This window comes from Laccaria bicolor, genomic scaffold, assembly GCF_000143565.1.
Source record: "Laccaria bicolor S238N-H82 LACBIscaffold_36 genomic scaffold, whole genome shotgun sequence".
Classification (NCBI taxonomy): domain Eukaryota; kingdom Fungi; phylum Basidiomycota; class Agaricomycetes; order Agaricales; family Hydnangiaceae; genus Laccaria; species Laccaria bicolor.
Genome location: NW_001889907.1, coordinates 26970 through 48083, shown reverse-complemented (window position 1 = coordinate 48083; position 21114 = coordinate 26970). Strand labels below are relative to the sequence as shown.

Sequence of the window (21114 nt, the reverse complement as noted above, 5' to 3'; positions counted from 1 at the left end):
TCAAAACCACTGGAATTATTAACTATATACCTTCCTTGAATCACAAGCCAATGAATTAGACAGGATTAGCTGAAAGGTCGGAGAATAATGCATAATAGTTTCGAGTCTACTGACGTAGACGTCACAACTGGTAGAAAGGATTTCAAAATAGAAACAATCAACAAAGTGGGTGAGCAACAACATTCGACGGGGTTTGGAAGAAGCTGATCTCTCGATTTCTTCTATTGACCAACCCTTTCGAAATCTTCTTCTTAGCAATGTTCCACTTAGGGAGCTCCTGCGCAACAACAGTATTTGGATCCTCTCCATTATTCAATCGCTTGACTAAAGTTGAGGTTCCCATCCCCTCACATCCCGCATTATACGTCCATGAGACAAGGGCCCCAAACTGGTTATCGTTGAGCACAACAGACTTGCTAATGGAACGATGCAAGCAGTTGATATACTGAGTCATGTCCTGCGCGAAGAGTTGAGAAGCGGTGCTAGAGGATAAGGGAAAGGGGAAGGTGACTTCGGAGCACTGGGGCTTGAGGCATTTGTGGCCATAGCCGACTGTGAGGAGCCCGATGGGGTCTGGGGAAGGAATAGGGACGAGGCTTTCGGAACCCTTGATCAAGTTTACGGTGGCGGAGGAGATGCCTGAGGAGGAGGCACAGCGGGTGGGGGTGTTGGATCCAAGAGGGAGGTTCTGAGGCAAAGTAGATTGCGATGAAGAACCTTTGGGGGGAGGAGAACTTTGCGCTACGGGAGTTTGAGTGGCTGCTGGGAGGGTGGTGGAGCTGGAATCATAACCATCGGCGTGGTCAGCGTCAGGGGTGGAACTGGGACCAGCTGGTGTGGTGGAACTCCCGTCGGCGTCAGCTGGGTCTTCGTTAGAGAATGAGGCTGCTGGATCAGTACCATCAGTACCATCGGGGTCCGTGATATCAGTTCCAGTGCCATCGGTTCCATCGGCCGTATCAACGCCGTCAGTCCCGTCAGGAGCATCTACAGTTTACGATCAGCGTGATTGTGTAGACGAGATATCGGGTTCTTACCCAAATCGTCAATGAAACTGGCACCATCGTCAGCCCCGTTCGAACCGATCCCAGCACCGTCATCGGGATCCAGGTTGTCACCATCATCAGCACCGTCCACATCGTTCAAGCCGTCCACGTTGTCGTCGATAAGGTCCGCTCCGCCACTGGGGTCTGCGGAGTCTGCGACGTCATCACTGGGATCTGGTGAATCGTCGGCGATGGTGTCAAATGAATCGGGGAATCCATTTCCGATTGCACCAGCTGAGGTGTTGTCAACGGGGCCACCATCGGTGTCGAAGGAATCGTCGGTAGTGTCGAGTGAGTCATCAGCGACGTCGTGGCCGTCATCGTCGGGGGCGTCAGAGGTGTCATCAGCAGCTGCAAAGCCGTCATCGCCTGTAGTGGTGTCAGATGAATCGGGGGTATCGATGGTGTCATGTATAGTTGTGTCGACAAAATCACTAGAGCCGTCCCAGCTGATGCCCGATGAATCTGCGGAGTCGTCAGCTGCATTGAAGAAACGATAAGTACGAAGGTTATCAGCAAGACCGTGAGCTTTACCTGCAAAGTCAAAATCATCATCTTGTCTCTTGATTCTCGGTGTGAAGATAGCGGACGGTACGAGAGGACGGATGTGACGGGAGTCTTTAATCAGAGAGCTATTGACGAACCCACATTTCCCTAAGCAAGAATAGGTTAGAGGAGTGCTCAGCGGGGGTAACGATGAAGCATACCAAAAAGGCATCCTGGGGGAGTGATGACCGTCGGCGCGCATTTGACCAGAGCCACGGCTAAAAGAATGATAGCGAGCGATTTCATTTTCTGAGAGATGAGTAATAAAAAGAGGGTGGGTATTTCAAAAACGGAAGGGACAGTGAGGGTGAACCGAGTTTTGTTTAAGATATGCGAGGCCTCAGGGTGCACGCCCTTTTATCTTACGAACTGGCACACCAGTCATCGCTGCGGAGGTATGTGAAACCAACCATCTATAACTGAAGTCAGACGTCAAATTCACCTTGGAGAAAACTGATCGGAACCGTCAAACTCAATTTTTGAGTGCTTATATAGACGCTGCCCCCTTTGCGTATGTTATAAACAGTTGGATGCCCACTCTGCAAACCAGAGCAATGCGAATTTCTTCGGAACCGCGAATCGTTGGAGTGAACTCAACAAAAACTCAGGCTAACGCGAAGGTCGACGATGCTCTATGGCTTGTGTCAGATGTCAAACCCAGGTTAAAATTTGAAAGACTGATCGCATCTTTCAAGCTCACCTTTGTCGTTATGGGCCCTTCTACGTCCATTCCCCAAATCGTTCATCACATCGAAATCAATGTATGGCTATCCTATTCTATAAGTCAAAACCAAGTTTCAAGTTCGAAATACTGACCGTCCAACTCACCTGGACGCAAAGTATGCCGGCTCTTTGCGGGCGTCCCGAATTAATCAAATTCGAACGATTCCTCAAACGATGCGAGTCTTTGAATCCTCGTGAATCCTTCCTTCGTTCAACAAGTTCAGCTATATTTTCGACGAAAGTGGAGACCAATGACACACCTTATCGTAACTGCGTATCATCATTGATACAATGATTCCGTGATGTAAGTAGCCGTGACTGCACATCGTCGCTAAGATGTGGCATCTGAAAGGAAGTCATTATCAGCTTATTGGGAAGGCTAGCATCTGTTTTGTCACTTACATTGCTTGTTACGCGGCATTTGCTTGTCTCTACAAATCCTAGAGTTACGTGCAAGGACGCTGTTGAGCAAGGGTGTTGAGGTGTTGGAGAAGAAGTTTTAATGTCACACGGTCACATTGACTGTGTGACACATTATACCTTCCTCACAACTTCCTCATCACGCTTGAGCTTGACCTTGTTCTGTTTGTATTGAAACGGTCTGCGGGTGGATAACTTAAGGGAACTGTGGAACCCCACGGAGAAACCAGTCACAAGCCAAATTTCTCCGAGATTCCACTCAGGTTGCTCTCCATCCAAGTTCCTCTGCATTTCAGTCCCTCTACATTCTCTGTCAGCGTCATATGACACCTCCAGTTTTTACGCCGGTGGGCCCGCAGTCTCTATTGCGATGATTTTCGATCTCATCATAATTTTTCTAAAATTCTATCCTCATCTTTATCGCTTGGGTCTACTGGGGCGTCAACTGTTCCCCAAATCATCGTGAACCGCCTAGAACAGTAGAAGGACGTAGAACTGGGCCTTTGAGAAGGTCAATACAGCACTTCCGTCGTTCGCGTCGACTTGTGTAACCAACTACAGCGCCCAGCGTGAGTTTACCTTTGTCATTACCCGCACTTTCCCCTTTCCCCCGTCCTTTCGCCCCGTTTCTTCCCCGGTTAACCCTCTCCCTCCGTTAGCCATTTCCTCTTCTGATAGTCATATTCCGCCGGCCTTGGTCGTTCTAGGACACGAAGGTTCAGATTTGGGCGCTCAATCACGTGAATTTCATTACAACAGACCTCTGACGTACCTAGCTCACTGCAGCTCCAACTCAGCGATGTTTGCCTCAAATACCTCATTTCCACGGATAGATTTATGCTCCATGGCGATCCCTTACAGTCGCGCAGCGCTGTGAAAGCTCGTGTGGAACTGTCCGACATGTCAGGTTCTCCGCTTCGTTCTTAAGAATGGTGACTCTTGCTAGGCAATGTAGGCCCCAAAATGTACTTGTGACACTTTAGGCCTTTAGAGGCTAGATGAGGCTCCACATCCGTTGAAGGAGCTTTGTGGCTCTGTTGTGACGATGCAAGACTAAGGCTGTTACCGCCTCTCCAAGCCTTAAGGTGTGTTTCCATTGTTCTCCAACCTATGCTGATTGCTCCCTTTTGCATAGCTTGCGGTGGACCCCCTGTATTCGCTGGGTTGTTCAACATTCCACCATCCAACGTTTTAACGACTCAACGTAGAAATCCGGTAATAACGCAAATGTATTCGTTGTTACGCAGCGGATACATCAGTGCTTCTACCCCGGGGATCTTTGCCCCGGATGTCTGCTTTTCTTGGATGCTCAACAGCCGGTTTCTGTATGATTGACGGAGAGGTTCGTCGACCGACTGTTGCATTGCCCTACTCTGCGCCTACGGCTCGGAACGAGAACGATCAGCAGTGTGATGACTTGATTTTCTTGAGCTGGTCCTGTAATTTTTATCGTTCCCCTGTATCCAATATGCACTGTCGTTGTACATAATACAGAATTCCGAAAGGTGAAGTTGAAACACCCGATACTAGTAGAGTAGCACCCAAAAAAATCAAGCAAGATTCCCACTGTGGAGCGCTGCCAATTGCAACTAAACCATAATTTACAGGGACTTCGACACAGAATAAGTCCAACTTGTCAATATTGCGTCGTGTTGCTCCTAACTACTGTAAATACTTAGCATCTGTCCAAGGAAAGGGTTTGGGTAATTTCCCACACTCGCTACGATGATCGTAAACCAAGGGGCCTCCAATGGAGGAATCCGAAAGATCAACCCCTCCCGAGAGGTCGTGAGAACGTGCCTGAGTCACACCCAAACGAAAGCCGATGCGACTCATCCACCATATTTTATCATCCTCTGGTTTGTGTTTCCCTTCGTCGCATCTCACACCTTATATACCACAATTGACCTCGCGAAGAACAATTTGAATCTTTCACTAGGTTAGTAGATAAATAAATAGCTTGTATTACAATATCTTGCATTATCTCAAATCGTACATGCATCTAACAATGTCAAAAAATGAACACCATGGTCAACCACCGTGAAAGACACTGCTTCATAAAACTCTCTTGATCTTGAATTACTTCATTGTCGGCAATTATCCAATTGGTTGACTTTCTGTCGCTCAACAAACAAAGTTTATTCGGCAAAGCGAGAAATAGCAGCAACGTTTAAATAGTCGAGCCAAGTGAGAAGAGAACAAGAAGCTCGTAAAATACGTACTACTTACGAGGATGCAAGTAGGATTGTGACTATGAGGGACTCAGAGGGAGAGAGATGCGATGATCACACGTTCGGCGCCGCCCATTTCGGGTGTGACGCAGGTTGGACGCAGGCACATTCTCACGACCTCTCGGGAGGGATTGATCTTTCGGATTCCTCCATTGGAGGCCCCTTGTCGTAAACAACAAGAATGATGGCCAGAAAAACAACCAAAAAACAACAAGAGCGAAGCGATGATCCAGAACACACGCAATGGGTTTATCAAATATCGTCACACTATTGGAAAGATAGGTGTGGAGATTGAGCATAACGGGTGATAAAATAAGAGCCTCCGAGTCCACTTACAGTGGCGCTCAAATGAAACGCAACTGATAAAATTTGAGATTTCTCAACAACTGATGTTGCGATTTGACTATCAAAGTGTAGTCCCAAAGTACTCTCTGGGGTGGTTTTTATGAGGTGGTTTACAGGATATAAAGTGTGCATGGTTCTCCCTTGAGGGGTTTATCTTTGAATCTGTCAATTTTGAACTTTCTCGATAATTTTTTTCATGGAATTTGAAGTAGGCCATCTGAAAGAGCCTTTTTTTCGGAGTAGAATAGCATTTTGTTTGATCAAAAAACAACCCTTTGTTCATGAGCAACATGGGGCTGAAAACGGCTATTTTTAATAAAAATGCCATAAAATATACAAAATGGCCACTTTTGACAGCCTATAACTCATGAATATGGCCACATTTTTTGATCAAACAAAATGCTATTCTACTCAGAAAAAAGGTTCTTTCAGATGGCCTACTTCAAATTCCATGAAAAAAATTATTGAGAAAGTTCAAAATTGACAGATTCAAAGATAAACCCCTCAAGGGAGAACCATGCACACTTTATATCCTGTAAACCACCTCATAAAAACCACCCCAGAGAGTACTTTGGGACTACACTTTGATAGTCAAATCGCAACATCAGTTGTTGAGAAATCTCAAATTTTATCAGTTGCGTTTCATTTGAGCGCCACTGTATCTCGAACCGTCACAGTAAGTCCAACTGCACAGACCGACGATGTGAGGAACAGCCTAAGATGTAGAAGCCTGTACCTCATTTTTCGAGTAAGAAATTCCCATTGAGCACTATGCGAGGCACAGCTAAATGGGGGTGTCGTCCCTCAGGTGCCTATTCTCTCGACCATTCTCGAAAAATAATAGTCAACCATAGCACTGCCGAAACGCTGAAGAATTCGAAATACTTGTGCTAAGTAGTGGACGACCATTGAGATCTGAAATTTTGAGTGATATGCCAGTGATTGTGACGGCAGTGGCAGTGCACCAACGCACGCGGGAAGCGGACATCAACTTTGCAACATTCATCCCTCTCCTTTCGTGGAAACCCGCCGGCTAAAAAGCACATTCCGACGAGACCTACTTAACAGTAGACCACCCTAGACCACCTTAGACTTACAATCCTGATGCGGGACCCCCATACCTGGTCAACACCTTTCGGAACTTCTTTTGCACAGCTTACAGACCTGTCACCAGCCTTTACTGCTTTGTGTGAGTTTAGACTCCGAATCTGTTTGTATTTGTATTGACCTTGGATGTCAGAGGCCCTGCAGCGTGGACATCAGTCAAATTTCTTTTAGGGTGCAATCTCGCACTGTAATCGAATTTTCAGCGCAACGATATGCGATTCCCCGACACTGGGTTGATGCTGTAGTAAGTCGATCGCGACATTTCTGCCCCATGGTCTTAACCTTATTTTGCAGAAAGAGCTCAGCTTTTGAGATCTGATATACGTGCGCACTGCTGCTGTAGCCGCATAGCGACCCAGAATCGACGAAGTCAGAGCAGACTGACACATAGTGAGTCTAGTGACGACTAATTAATGGAAATAATTCTTTAAAGCACAAAAGGGGGTAGAAAATGGGGTACTCTCAAAACTTTGTCGTTTCTTATTGATACAGTTCAGGTGATGTGCTTCACATGGTGGCCTCACAGCATAATTTTGGTATATAAACCAATGGGTTCCAAAGTTCTAACAGTGAAGCAGCGCCTTTTCACTCTACCATGACATCAGGTAGCCACCAAGGTGCGCCGTTTATTTTGATTTATGCCTTTAGATTCGCTCACCAAAAGTGCAGCTCTTCACATTCAGTCCCCCGAAAACGAGGTTGACGCTGGCAACGTCGTATATCGGATGCACCCTATAAGAAGCGACGCAATACGTCGCTGGGCTAGCAATGTTGATCGTGAGCGAAACACGAGCTCCTGCGTGAGCAACGTCAATTGCGGTGTTACGTGTACCGATGTCAACCCCGGCACCCCACACATGTCGATAGAAGAGCCGAGCACGCCTAACGAGATTGAGGCGATGACCATTTGCTCCTCAGAAGACGCAGAGGACATACAAGATCGTTTGAATCGCACCTCCCACCTCAACAACCTCGCAAATTCCAATATTTATTCCCCAGGACCACCACACGTCCATCCCTCAGCGTCCCCGAACATTCATACCCCAGAATCGCAATATTTATGCCGCCCCCACCCTCCAGTTCGACCCAAAGTTACCCGAAAGATCAGTATGTTCTCAGGAGCGAGTAATATCACGCTTTCTGGAGGAACTTTTACCAACTGTGGTGGCTCCGTGAATGTCACTTATACGTCCAACGGTGGTCGTACAATCAAGAATATAGATTCGTTCGGGAATGTTAATGTTACCCGAATTGTAAATTCTGGAACCGTGGTCAATCCAGAGCGAGGTGGGAACCACGAAAACAAAACTCATATTGTTTTAGAATCAAACGTATTTTCGGGAATCAAAGATGCCGTGTTTACGGGAGGAAATTTCACTCATAGTCCCCAGTTCAATGTCGTCCAATATGGGCAAAGCTCACCTGATACAATTAACGCCCGCCCTAATGGCCTTCCTCCCCGCCATCTCCGGGGTAGGTCTCCCCCTCCCCCTCCTTACAGCGCAAGAGAATAGTGCAACCTGCTGGGTGTGCCAGGAATAGAAGTTGATAATCTACATAGGTATTCGGCCATTGTTCATATCTACATCATCAAGGAAGAGTCAATTTGTCTTGGAATTTCAAGTGGATCTCGTTCATCAAATAACATTCGCATCGTTCTGTAGTTCGTATTCCGGTTATCTACGCTTCATGTTATGGCGTATTTAGGTATTACAATCTCAACACCTCGCGAGGGTCCCTTTTCTACCTAACCGTTGATCTAGATTGCTTGTGAATCTGAAGATCTGAAGGCTAACCACTTCTCACGTCCTGACGACGCCCCAAGGACCGATAGCCATTGAACGATGTTCGTCAAGGACACATGTCTGACGGATGAAAGCGGGATCGAGGGGAATGCATTAAGTTTTAGAATCACTAGATACGGTTTCGGCCTTCTCCTTCTTCTGTTTCTCGAGCCACTGCTTCGTTTTGTCCTGCTCTTGTTTCCATTTCTCCTCCCCCTTTCTAAGTTCCTTCTGGTACTTTGATCTCAACTTTTCGCGTTTCTTGCTCTCTTTCTCCCACTGTAACCTTTCCCTTTCCATCGCCTTTCTCACCTTGTCCCTCTTCTTGTCGTCTTTAACGCGCTGTTGCAATTTTTTCCGCTCTTCCTTCCACGCGATACGCTCACGCTCAACAGTATCCTTCAAAATCTTGTGCGCTTTATCCTCCTCACTGAGCTTCAGTACCGCCTTCCCACTTCCTGTCGGTTCAAACATGCTGAGGAATCCAAGAACGATTACAAGGAAAATGAAAAATGCAATCATTTTGAAATTGGCGTTTGAGCTATCGGGTTCGGTGTTCCTCCTAGCAGTGCGTTGAGGCTGAGGGGAATCGTTCCTCCACATTGGAGAAACATTTTGGTACGGCGGGGGGGCCGCCCTGATTGAATGAAGGGCTTCAAGACGAGCAGATGGAAATGCGAAAACTTAGGACTTACCCTTTGCCATCCGTCTGTCTCGACCTGAATGCGTGCATAGGAATATTGGTTGAAGGTAAAAGGAGAGAGATGACTTTAAGCGCTCAGGGACATGGCCATGATCAAAGACGGGGCTGTGTACCGTTGCCAACCAAATACAGATTTCAAGTATTACGTAGTTCTGAGAAAATTGTGTGGCTCTACTCCGGATGCCGTGCTCTTCATTCGCTCAATTCGCCTTGTCCAGTAATTCAGAACAAGGTCAGCGCACCCATTGAGCTCCTGCGCGATCCAAGAAGGTTGGAAATACCAGTTGCACACGACGAACCATAGACAATGGAATGAGAGGGTTTGCCAGAAGAAGAGATACACGAGGAAGAAAACAACGAACCCCAGCGGCGAGGGTGCGGGTTCACTAGATTTGTGTGGAATTTGCAGAATAATATCAAGACGATTCCATCCATGGATTTCGTCGAAGGCCGCGACGATAGATTTTGACGGATCAAAAATCGGAACGAGTCGACTCGTAGACGAAGTTGTTGTAGCCACTCTTCGTTGATCAGTTTTCAATTTCTCAAGCAATTCAATCCAATTGAGCTTTCCAGGCTGATTCTCGTAGGCGCGTCTTCTCCATACATCTTCAAAGCGCGTCTTCATTGCCGAATAATTTGGCTTCTCGCCAAAAGCGAGGGAACGAATGTCCTTCCAAAAATGTAGAAAGGCGGCATCCATGTCACGAAAAATGGTTGCAGCGGGAGTGGACATTTTTGCACGCTGACTATCACTGGACGTCCACGGCAAAGAGCCATGATAAAGGTACGCCAGGAGGTACGCTAGAGATTCAAGATCACAGCGCTGAGATTGCGCTAACGAGACAATATCAAAATGTGAAAGAAACGGGAAGGGGATTCAACGTACTAACTCCGATATGAGACAAGGCGCTCACAAAGAGGCGGTTGCCGGTCCCTGAACCACATGTTGTGGATAGGCGGGGCTCGTTGACATCGAAAAAGCTCGAGAAGCCAAAATCAATGATGTAGATAGTAGACCCGTTCGACTCGTCGAGGGATGGTGCAATGCAGATATTTTGGGGCTTCACGCCGTTGTGTACGATGCCTACGGCATGAATGGAAGAATATCTGTCAAGCTGGAAGGTCCGATATTTGAATTGAGGGGTCGCCGACGAGTGTCAGATACTCACCATCTCGATTGCAACAGCCAGAACCATCTCCTCCGTAAATTTCCGCCCTGGGAGCCACTGTCGTACTGTTCCTAGAGTGGGCCCTAGATGCTCCATAACTATGGCTACAACAGAACACTGGTGGCAATATTCGCTTTTCAGGACCCCGGGCGTTCCGCGTATGCCCGCCTTTTTAAGGATGGAGTAAGCCCGAGTTTCCGTTCGGCATTCTGAATCGCTGGACGAAGACCACGCCTTGACGATGACTGATCGGGAGGTTGGGCATCCACCGTCGTGGCCAAAGTCATGGGCAAGGTATACGCCCATATAGTGGCCTATAATCCTATACATAAGAGTTGGAAGACAAACTTTGAAGAAGGTACTCGCCATCATCTGCTTGAACGGTCTCGTAAACGCGATATCGTTTTAGGAGAATACCCCGGCGAACGTGGCTGTCGACATCCCAGCCCTTATCTACTTTTCCGTGAAAGAAAGGCGCGTCTTCGTTGGAGAAGCCGCCGTAGATCTTATCCCAGGATTTGCAAACCATCCGCAGCGCGTAGAATGGCCTAAGTGCCTCCGAGGAGATCTTGCAAGGGTATTTCAGAGAGCAATGATGCTTTTCGTGTAGGTCCCCGAGAGATTGTTGGTAGAGGAGTCGAAACACATGTATGAGATTCCGCTCCATAAAGAGAGCTACGGGAGTAGTGTCCGTCATGGGTGGAATAGGTAGAGAAAATGTAGAGCGGCGATATTTATACAATGAAATTGCCACAACGTGGGCGATGGGACAATGGCGTTGGGAAAAGTTCGAGTCATCCAGACCACGTGACCGTGCAATGAGGCAAATTCAAATTGTTGCCACTCACAAGCCACAAGGCCAGGTTGAAGTTCTCCAGTGCCACGCGTTCCGTTTCGCATACCTAAGGAAATCTAGTAAGGGTTTGAGTGACCCTTTTTACGTCAAGGACTACAAACTTAATCTTCCAGTAAATCTCACCAACGGAAACTATAGATGAGTGATTCTTCGAACGACTCGGAAAGAGGAAAAAGAACAAGAAATTCTTTCAGTATCGGTACTATCTATCGACAGTCCCCCCCCTAAATCCTTGCAAAAAGGGCACAAAAGATCATACATCCTCCCTTTATTGCGCCTTTATCAGCCACGGCTTGGCGATTTGAGTGTTGTGTAAATTGAGGAGATCAGTCATACTGAAACGGACATGGAAGCGCCCTTCCGTGGATATACCTTTAATTAAAAAAAACAAAAACACAGGTAAAAGTCGCCGTGCAATCGATCAATTTCAGGTTCCCGAGTTCAAGGCGGGGTACTTATATTGACCTCCTATAAACTTTTCAAAGGAGGGCTTCAGAATAATCACAGAGAGCGATCACCTTCGCGCTTCGAAGAGCAATGACCATCTCGCAACTCCGATTCGTATATCAATACTTCTGGAAGCCCGGTTATTCTAGTAATCCGACCAACGCTTGCACAAGTTCCGCCGCCGGCATTTATTCCCTAGAGCACGAGATCTAGGACCTTGTTGACTCCAATTTGTAGTGCGCAAAATTATCCTCTTGATTTCAAGTTGAATATGTGTGGGGGACTCGGACTCGCCCAGGTAGCAGCTGTCCACACCAGTGTTCAACAGAACGGATTAATCAAAGCCCAGAGCTCTTCTTATTCTGTATCATCGGTGGTTCCAATGGGCGCCCTGCAGGTTGTCAGGTCTTAATGGCGCCGGACTCTGTGAATTAGGTTGTACAGTACGGGAGTGAGGGGTGTTTCGTTGCGTTGATGAGATCTACCGTAGAAGGCTGATCAAGTACGGCAGGAGTATTGGTGTACGCATTTTTTAGAGCCCAACAGCCTAAGTATCTGGAAGCAAAGGGTGTGTAGCGTTTGATAGGATCCAGGAATTCGGAAGGTTGTTTGGATAACAGATGCCGCAGAAGTTAGAACCATGGGTGTTATAAAGGTTGTTCAGATGTATGAACTGAATGGCCGCAAATTTAGAACCGTTGGTGATACTGATCGATGAAGTTCGTTTGTTATCTGCCTATTTTCTTATAAAAATTCGGGCCGAAAGATCTGTGACGCGCGAACGTGCCAGGCTTCGGTTCCTTATGGACATGAGGTGGTTAAACTTAGCCAACTCTACAAATTTAGTTGAGAGTTACCTAGTGAAAAGGCGAAGTATGAAGCGCCGACCTCTCGGAGCTCTTGCCAGTCGTAATGCGGTCCACGAACTTTGAGAGCTATTAGTGCTGAGCAGCAGTCAGATATCAAATAATAAGAATAGAGATGAGATTATATGCGTGATTCCGGCGGAGTCGGAGTCCGGGTGGGTGTAATGTGATTAATATACACAAGTCCTGAAGTGCATGCCAAATGTTGAAAAGGCGGGTTGGTCTTGACATTTTGACGCCCAGAGGCTCTGTAGTCTTAGGTTTAGATTTAGCGCTGTGCAGTGAGCACATAACGAATCAGAGTGGTGGTAGACCTGAGGTCATGGTTTTGGGACTGAGACGGGGACCCGGGGAATGGGAGCGTTTTTATGGAAGGGGGTGGCCGCGTGTTTTGATCACGAGTTTCATGGCTGCGGTGCGGACGGGAGCCAAAGAAGGGAGTATTTTGGGAAGGGGGGACTGCGTGCGATGGGCGGTTGATTGTGGGCTTCACAGGTGTAATGGTGTTTGTTTTGGGACGGAGGTTCGGAAAGTGGGGGCGTTTCGGAGGGTTGATTGGTTGTGGGTCGTACAGCTTTGGAATGGTTAGTTGGTCAGTTCCGAGGGACTTTACTTTGGGAGCCCGTGCCTATGGTTAATAAGTTAGACTTCTGGTGGTTGAGATAAGGAGTTACATAGAACGCGAGCGTTGACGTTGCGTCAAGGTTTGCATTCGATGCGTGCTAGGTTTTGATTGGCCGATTTTCACATTCGGCTCCGAGAGAAAAAGAATCTCGTCAGATCGTCTCAGCCTTCTTCCAGCTCCCTTCGAGGCCAAAAGGTGACCAGAGCACGAGAAGATGTCGCCATTCTTGGCTAATTTTGGTCCGTCAGAGATAAGATTTGAACTTTATGACTTGCAGGCGACGAAAAGCGCTGACATCACGCCAAACCTTGATGCATGAGGTTGATTAGTTATCGGAAATGCGGTTCGAGGTGTGTAAGTACTTACTGCTGGAATCTTTCGAGATAGTGCTGGAAGGATGTGGTAATCGTGGTGAGAGATTTTGTGATCAGCTGACCTGATGTATGAAGTATGGTTGCCACGTCAGAATTTTCGGGCAATGCTCTGAGCTGGTTGGTGTTGTCTCCGTGTGCTGGTCTGAGCGTTGAGCGGATTAACAGTAGTGTCGAAGACCACCGCTACGACAAAAGACGGAGGCGCGCTGTAATCTGATTACTGCCGATCAAGCCTGATCGAGCGCGATTTGTCGTTTTTGTGGGTCCCCCTTACTATAAAGCATTACCGGGCCTTCTATATACTTTGGGAAGAGGACAAGGGGCGTATGTGCGCAATGGAACTCGTAGGAGTCATTATGGTGCTGGAGTTATTTGTTTGGCTTGGCTGTTCAATTTCAACATGTACTTGTCATTTTCATCTTGCTCCCTTACTACGACCAACCAATCAATACCTCGTCCTCGTCGTCCTCAGCGTCGTGCACAAGGTTCTCCTCATCGTCGCCTCTCGTATTGGTCAACAGCCCCGGGTCGCTTCCAACATCTACCTCGCCAAGGATGCCGTCGTCGAGTGAAACATCATCCGGGAACCCCAACAACACCCGTCGCTCATCTCGGGTCCCGAAGGTCGCCGTCGTCGGTGGAACGGCACATCTCCTCACTTCACCGACGAAACAATCAAGAACAAAAACTCATTTTACACCAGAGTCGTCCGGTTCTGATACGTCGTCCCTTTCGAGCCGCAGCGATAACAGTGGCGACAACAAAACCTCCTCTTCTCCTACCACCAACAATCCCGGCTCGTCAGAGGGGGAAGGGGGGACCGCCAAGCCGTGGAAACACCCCGCGGAGCTTGATTATGTGCGTCGTCAGGATTGGCCGCAGGACACGATGATCACGTATCTGCGCCAAAACGTCTTTTCGGTGCCACCGCGAGATAATAACAAGATTCAACAATTATTTGACCTTACTCTCCCCCCTTCCGAGGGATCAACTGAACAACGTGTGGTGTCCCTTCCAAAGAAATACCGCGTCCCCCTCTTGTTCGTCGCAAAATTTCAATGGGAGTCTCTTCGGCTCGTCTTGACATCCGCGAACCCCCTCGCGGAGTGGGACGAGTACAAGTTCGACATCGTACATCTCTCGAGGTTGTGTCAGCATTTTCTCCGCGATGCGCTCAAGATGAAGCAGGAGAGTGGGACGATGGATAAATCGTGGAGATGTCCCATGTTTGATCGTGCGCTTACGAGGTTTTATAGAAAATGGATGGTTAGCAGGGAGTGGAGCGTTAGGAAGTTTTGGCATGAGTTTGCGGAGGAGGAGTATGAGATCGATGTTCTCAAGTATGGTATGTTTTTGCAGTTTGTGAATCGTCTTACTCTTGCTGATGATGCTCCCGTAGATTGGGTCCGTTGGGCACTCAAAGGCCACAAGGGCTTTCTCTTGACTATGGACGAAATCCAGCATGGAAACACAGCTGAACAGTTCACCATGGGCCTCAAAAAAGTCGACGGGGCTTGGACTTGGGGTAACGAGGAGTGGGAGCGGGCGAGGGAGTTGAACGCACCAGCTGACGTCAGTCCAACCCCCACCAACGAAGGACAACCTACCGCGCCTCCTAAACGAAGTACGAAAAAAGTAAAATCGAAAAAGAGGTCGACATCGCATATGCCTATAGACGTGAAGATTGAGCTGTTGGAGGAACAAGGCGGGTTGGGTGTCAACGGTGCTGCTGATGAAGATTTTGGTGCTGTCAATGGTGATGAGCGGGCGCGTGGTGCTAATGGCTCAGCAGTGGATGCGGATTCGGTTATTGATTTGTCTCGCACTACTGTCGACCCAGAATCCCCACCTGCGATTATGGAGGCTGAGGGATCGAGAGTGGAGGAGGAGGCGAAGAAGAAGGAAGAAGAGCAGGATGGCGAGGACGAGGACGACGGTGATTTGGAGGACGATGGCGAAGAGGATGACGGCGACGGCGACGACTACGATCTGGATGATTATTGGGTTATGACCCCTCGTGGCCTTGTTCCCTTACCCCATCCTTTGGAGCCTGGAGACTCGGACGATGCGATGCAAGATGTTCGTCCGACTTCAAATGGTGGTTCCAGCTCTGTTTCCGTTGAGGGTGGGGTAAACGGATCGACGTCTACTACTCGTACCACTCCAAGTATCACTCCAGCATCCAGTTTCCAGAGCATACCTTCCATCGTCCCCGCCAAGCAACCTGAGTCGACCTCCCCCATTCCACCTCCTACTGCGATACCACCCAGTACCAGCCTCAAACGAACCCGCGAACCTACTCCGCCCTCGGATGATAATGCTGCTGAGCATCAAGCCAAGAAACCTAGGGTCGAATCTGTCCCTGAAATCACTGATCCCACGGTTCCCTCGTCTTCTCCTGCGATATCTTCATCGGCTCCTTCGGCTTTGACGACTCTTATCAAGGCAGGGGGTACTGCTCCATCTTTGCTGAACCCCCCAACTGCATCTGTTCCCCCTCCAACTACTATGTTGATTCAGCCAACTACCACGTCTGTTACGGCCTTGGGCACCTTTGATTCGAACACTATGTATACTACCACCACAGCCGCAGCCACTACGACGAACCAACCCTTACGATCTCGTGCGACTCCAAATCGGACGGGAACGCTGCCGTATGGCGAACATTCATTGGGGAAGGGGACGGCGTTTGTGAGTGAAAGTGGGACTTCGGTGTTTGGGGTGGGCATGGGAGGGCCGGCTTCATCTTTGGGAGTGGGAGGAGGAGTAGGGGGTTCGTCTACGTCTTTGGAAATGGGAATGGGGAGCTCGTCTTCGTCTTCATCATCATCATTGGGGACGGGAGGATCTTCCTCTGGGAATGGGTTTTCTTCTTCGTCTTTGCCTAGGAGCTCATCTTCTTTTTTGGGTCTTGGGCCGACTATGATGGCTGCTAATATGTTGGGGCCTGGCGTGGGTTCGTCGGTAGGCATGTCTGCTAGTGCTGGGATACCTGCCGCTGGGGCAGAAACGCCGTCGAATGCGAGTGAGAGGACCTTGGACCCGGCTACTTCCACTGCGACTGCGACTGCAGGTGCAACTTCGTCAGGCTCGGATGTCCAGCCTTTCACGGCTTTGTTGCATAGAATGCTTGCGACCATGACTTCGCACAAGGCGACCGATCAGGCACAATCTGGGAATGTCGATGGGGGTTCGATCACTGGTATGCCTGTAGGTGCGCTTGGTGTGACACCAAAGGTAAATGGATCATCATCGGTCCTGACAGCGAAGTTGGCTGCTGCACCTACAATGCCTGCTTTTCCCGAGCCAGTTCCTTCTTCGAGTATCCTTGATATCACCCCTTCTGCGACAACGACCGTTAATCCTGCTCCCGTTGTTTCTACCCCTTCCGATCTATCTCTAACCGCTCCTTCTCTTTTGGACGCCACTACCACTTCGGCCACCAACCCCAGCACTCTATCACCTTCAATAACATCAGTCCAGCCACCGACACCAATTTGGGGGGACAGCGCACAATCGGTTATTGCCCCACCACCCTTAACCCCCATAAAATCTATGCCTATGCCAATTATGGCCAGATCTCCAAGTCCGTCGGTGAGCTCCACGGCATCTACTCCCCCTGCTGCGCGGACACCGGCTCCTGCTCCTCCTGTTGTGAACCCGTCTGTTGTACTACCCATGCGGTCGACGGCGAGTGCTGCTTCGATTTTTACGGCTACTGCTGGTGATTCGTCTGTTACGACTACGGGAACTGAATTGTATACGACAACTGGGGTTGATTCGTCTTCTACAACCACTGGCGCTGAATTGTCTACGACAACTGGCGATAATCCGTCTACGACATTGGTGGCTGGTGGTATCTCGTCCACTAAACCTGTTACGCCTGCTCCTTTGGTGCCAGATGTTGTTTTGCCTCACACGGCTGCTCCTATTCCCTCCAGTGAAGCGCCGGCTCTTCCACTCAGCAAAGAGCCAGCTGTCTCTTCGCCAGCCACAACGTCGTTCACGCCCGTTCAAAGCCAAGTAGAGGAAGCATCCACGGGCTCTGGATGGGCCTCGAACCTATTTTCTTCGGTGATGTCTCCTGGTGCTTCGACAATGCCTGCGTCCATCACTTCGGCTGCCCCCTTAGCAGCTCATACATATGCAGGCTCGGAGGATATGGAGATGAGTGATGAAGACGATCTGAAGGAATCTCATGAGAAGCCTACGGATTGGTCGATGGACGAAGCTCCTCTAGCCCTGACTTTGCCTTCTGTGGATGAAGAGACTTCGCTTATGGACCAGGCTTCTCGATTGCTCGAATCTGTGATTGGTCCTCGCGTTGAAAAAAGAACTGCTGGTATGTGGTCTATGTTTGCGACTGAGATTTTCCTATTAACGTTGTGGTTAGAAGCGTCTGTAATAACCGTACCTCCGGCCCCCGTTCTTCCTGAAGTCGAACTGTTGAAGGAATTACCTGTGTCACATAACTCTTCGGGTATGTTTTCCGGAGTTTTCCGAGGACCATTACTTAAATGGACTGTAGATGCTACTCCCACTGCCCCTGATCAGGCACCAGTAGCAGAGAAAGTCTTTGACGCTCCTCAACAACCTATACCCTCTGGTACCCATCAAGTGGAAATTTCTCCCTCCCTGACTGATCAAGTTACAGAACCCACTGTGGCTGCAGCCTTCCTCAGCCCCTTATCTGCTTTGGAGAAGGAATTTAGTACGTATTATTCAAAGATGGTCCAATTCGTCGCCAACCTCTAGCTCATGACAGATCCTCCTCCAGTTGAAGTATCACGTGCCCCAATTTCACCAGTCTTGTCACAGCCATCAGGTACGTGGAACAATTGGCATTTTCATCCCACGCTCACTATTCAATCGTAGTCCTTCCGACTCCTCCGTTTCCCACCGTTTTGACCACATTTGCCCCGCCCGACAACCTAGACTCTCATATCAACGGTACGCCATTGTTACCTTACTGGCCTTACTCTTTATTCACGTCCCATATTAGTGACGTCGATGAATATTGTTTCGGCTTGGGGAAAACCACCATCACTGGCCAAGGCTTCCGTCATCAAATCACTCCTTCCCACTTTAGATCGCCAAATCATGCAACTTCTCACGCCTTTGGTATCCGCACTCGCAGCAGCTGTGCCGATGGCCACTAACACTCCGGTGCCCGCTGCAGACCGACGCGGCACAGCTACTCGAGTCACTAGCGATCCTTGGGAGAGAGCTCTGGGTATCGCGGGCTCTATGCACAAGAGACGCGCGGCAGCTGATCCCGATGCGATGGACATTGATGTCCAGAGTTCGTCGTTGGGAGCTGAGGCGGAGAAGAGAGAAACAAATGTGAAGAGTGTGGTTAAGGCGCGGAAGGCTCCGCGAGAGAACGAGAAACAGAAGGAGAAAGAAACTGGGAAGAGCACGGGCGCTGCGCGGAAGGGTGCAGAGGCGGGCGGTAGTGGACAATCCACGAGGAAGAGACCGAGACGCGAGCAAGAGGAGGAAGCGGAAACAAACGCACCGACTTTTGCGGAAGTCCAGTCGCTAGAGGCGTTGTTGTCACTTCTGGAAGGCAGTCGGGCGTTGAAGGAGTCGGTTGCCGGCGGAAAGGCAGTGATGGAAACTCGGTTGGACGGTTTGGAAGGGCTATTGGGAAACTTGAAGAAAAAGCTGGATGATGTTGGGATTGTGGATGCGGACAGGAGATTCACCGCAGTGGACGAGAAATTGTCGGGCGTAGAAGGGAAGGTTTTGAGTATGGAGTCGGCTTTAGAGGGTATCAAGTCCTTGTTGGAGGGCGCCTCAACGAAGGTCGGAGAGTTGTCAGGGAGCCTGGAGCAGAGATTACGTCTCCTGGAGCAAAGGACCCAATTTGCCGAGGGACGACTTCAAATCGTGGAAACTCGTCCAGTGATGTTAACGGCCAGTACCCAGACGGTCAGCTTACCCCAAGAGGCGGGGATACAAACCGACGCCCAGAAGGAAATGGAAGAACTTGATTACATCGACCGACAGGACCACGATGTCACGATGGCAGACGTTTCCGAGGCTCACGCTCATAGGGTGAATGAGAGTCTAGCCGTCATACGCGACGAAACTGTGACGAAGAAGGTGCTCTCAGTAATGAGGAACATGGCCGATCTCTTAGAGTTCACGAAGGATGGTGCTGTCAGCAAGAAAGGGAAGGAGAAGGAGGGCGAAGAAGAGCCGCGCGAGGAGCAGGAACTCGTCTCTGATGCTCAGCCGCAACCCTCCACTGAGGAATCCGCTATTTCCACGCTTCTTGAAGAAGTCAGGGCTATGAAGGAGGAGTTGAGGAGTAGTGAACAACGCGCCAGGGACGAGGTCGAAGCCATACGAGCAGCGCATGCCGCAGAAGTGGAGAAGCTCAAGAATGAGATGCTAGCGAAGGAGAAGAAGGAGAGGGAAGAGCTTGAAGAAGCCACAAAGCGACATCTGGAGGAATTCAAGGCCCTGAAGGAAAGCATGCAGGAGAGAGAGGTCAAGCAGCAACAGGCTGCCATTCAGGAGCAGAAAGTCCCCCAATCCGACTTGATTGATCTTCGCCGTCGCCTTCTCTATCTCGAAACCCGGAACCGTGTTGACAACATGAGCCCCGATCTCCCTCGTTCGTCACCGAGTTCGTCTACTCCTCCCTACAACTCAATTGGACGGGATTCATCGCACCCTCTCGCCCATCTGTTCGCGTATGATGCACCTCCAAGTCCTGCTTCTCGAAACGCGCAGGGCTCACCCATGAAGGACGTTTCGATTCCAACATCAGGCACTCCCGCCCCGTCGTATGAAAAGAGCCACTTCTCTCTTCGTCCCCTAAACGGGATGGGCGAACTGGACCACTCCGCGCCCTTGCCGATAAAATCTCAGCGGAAACACCAGTTGATGGCGTACCGTGACCGAACGCACGTAGAGTAGTAGTACGATGACGTTGTAAATTTATCGTTTATTATCATGTTTCATCCGAGTAAATACGCGTTGTTGGCGTGTCTCGTCACCGTCGGTGTAAGTACTTGTCGTGTGCCACGACCGCCCACACGCCTCAACCGAAACTCTTCAAATGCAGAACACACCAAAGTGGATTGCAAGGCAGCGGATGAATTCGATTCTAACATTGCGTTACACCTGATAATGCATGGTACGAAGATGTACGACAAATAAGTACACGACTTCGTTCCGAGCAAGTTCCAAAGATCCATGGGTAGTCTTTCCTAGACAGACTACGATACAAGTGAATTTTTTTGTTGTATTGTATGTACGGTTCACGTTGTATATGCATACTTGCGAAAACGTGCACAACCACATCACCTTTTGATCTTTGACCACAACGGAGACCACAAGCCTAGTTCACATTACTTACGTGTGGAAGCAATGCATATCGGGAACCTCGAATTACCAACGAATTACGCTTAGTGAGTTTTAAATTTGGCTAGGCTTAGAGCAGGAACACTGCACTGTGGCGGTGGCTTTGGTTGGACGTTCGCTACGATTCAATTCAATCCTACGCCCACAGGACTTTTGCATAAGGCTGAAAGTAAGGAATACATTTCACGACACAATATATCAGAGCTCTAACTATCATAGGTTTTGTTTTCTGAGGTCTTCTTCGAAAACGGGTGAATATATCCGAAAAAAGAAAATTACATTATCCAGCACGCCAGTTTGTCGTTGAAATCTTCATCCAACACCAACCCCGCCATTCATCAGCCAACGACGAGTTGACTTTCCTTCTCCGCAACGATTTCTTGAGTCTGATTTAGTGTGTCAGTGGAAGAGTCAGACTCATCCACATCATCCACGTCGGCAATTCTGAAGTTGTTCGCCTGTTCGGCAGCCTCAGTGGGCTTGCGGGCCACT

General features: G+C 49.0%; 3 protein-coding genes across 3 annotated transcripts; 1 reads left to right on the top strand and 2 right to left on the bottom strand.

The window, feature by feature from the left end:
* Nucleotides 1-157: 157 nt before the first annotated feature.
* LACBIDRAFT_238862 (glycoside hydrolase family 24 protein) lies at nt 158-637 on the bottom strand (the record flags this gene model as incomplete). Its single annotated transcript, XM_001886136.1, has 1 exon — nt 158-637. A coding segment is annotated over one exon (480 nt), but the record flags the coding sequence as incomplete, so codon positions are not given.
* A 6376-nt stretch (nt 638-7013) lies between these two features.
* LACBIDRAFT_307564 (uncharacterized protein) lies at nt 7014-7932 on the top strand (the record flags this gene model as incomplete). The annotated part of the gene is made up of 2 exons (XM_001886207.1): nt 7014-7035; nt 7088-7932. 2 exons carry the CDS (start codon nt 7014-7016, stop codon nt 7930-7932), a joined length of 867 nt encoding a protein of 288 aa, XP_001886242.1.
* Nucleotides 7933-9047: 1115 nt separating this feature from the next.
* Nucleotides 9048-10774, bottom strand: LACBIDRAFT_307563 (uncharacterized protein; the record flags this gene model as incomplete). The annotated part of the gene is made up of 4 exons (XM_001886135.1): nt 9048-9742; nt 9795-10023; nt 10078-10391; nt 10444-10774. 4 exons carry the CDS (start codon nt 10772-10774, stop codon nt 9048-9050), a joined length of 1569 nt encoding a protein of 522 aa, XP_001886170.1.
* Between the last annotated feature and the right edge of the window lie 10340 nt (nt 10775-21114).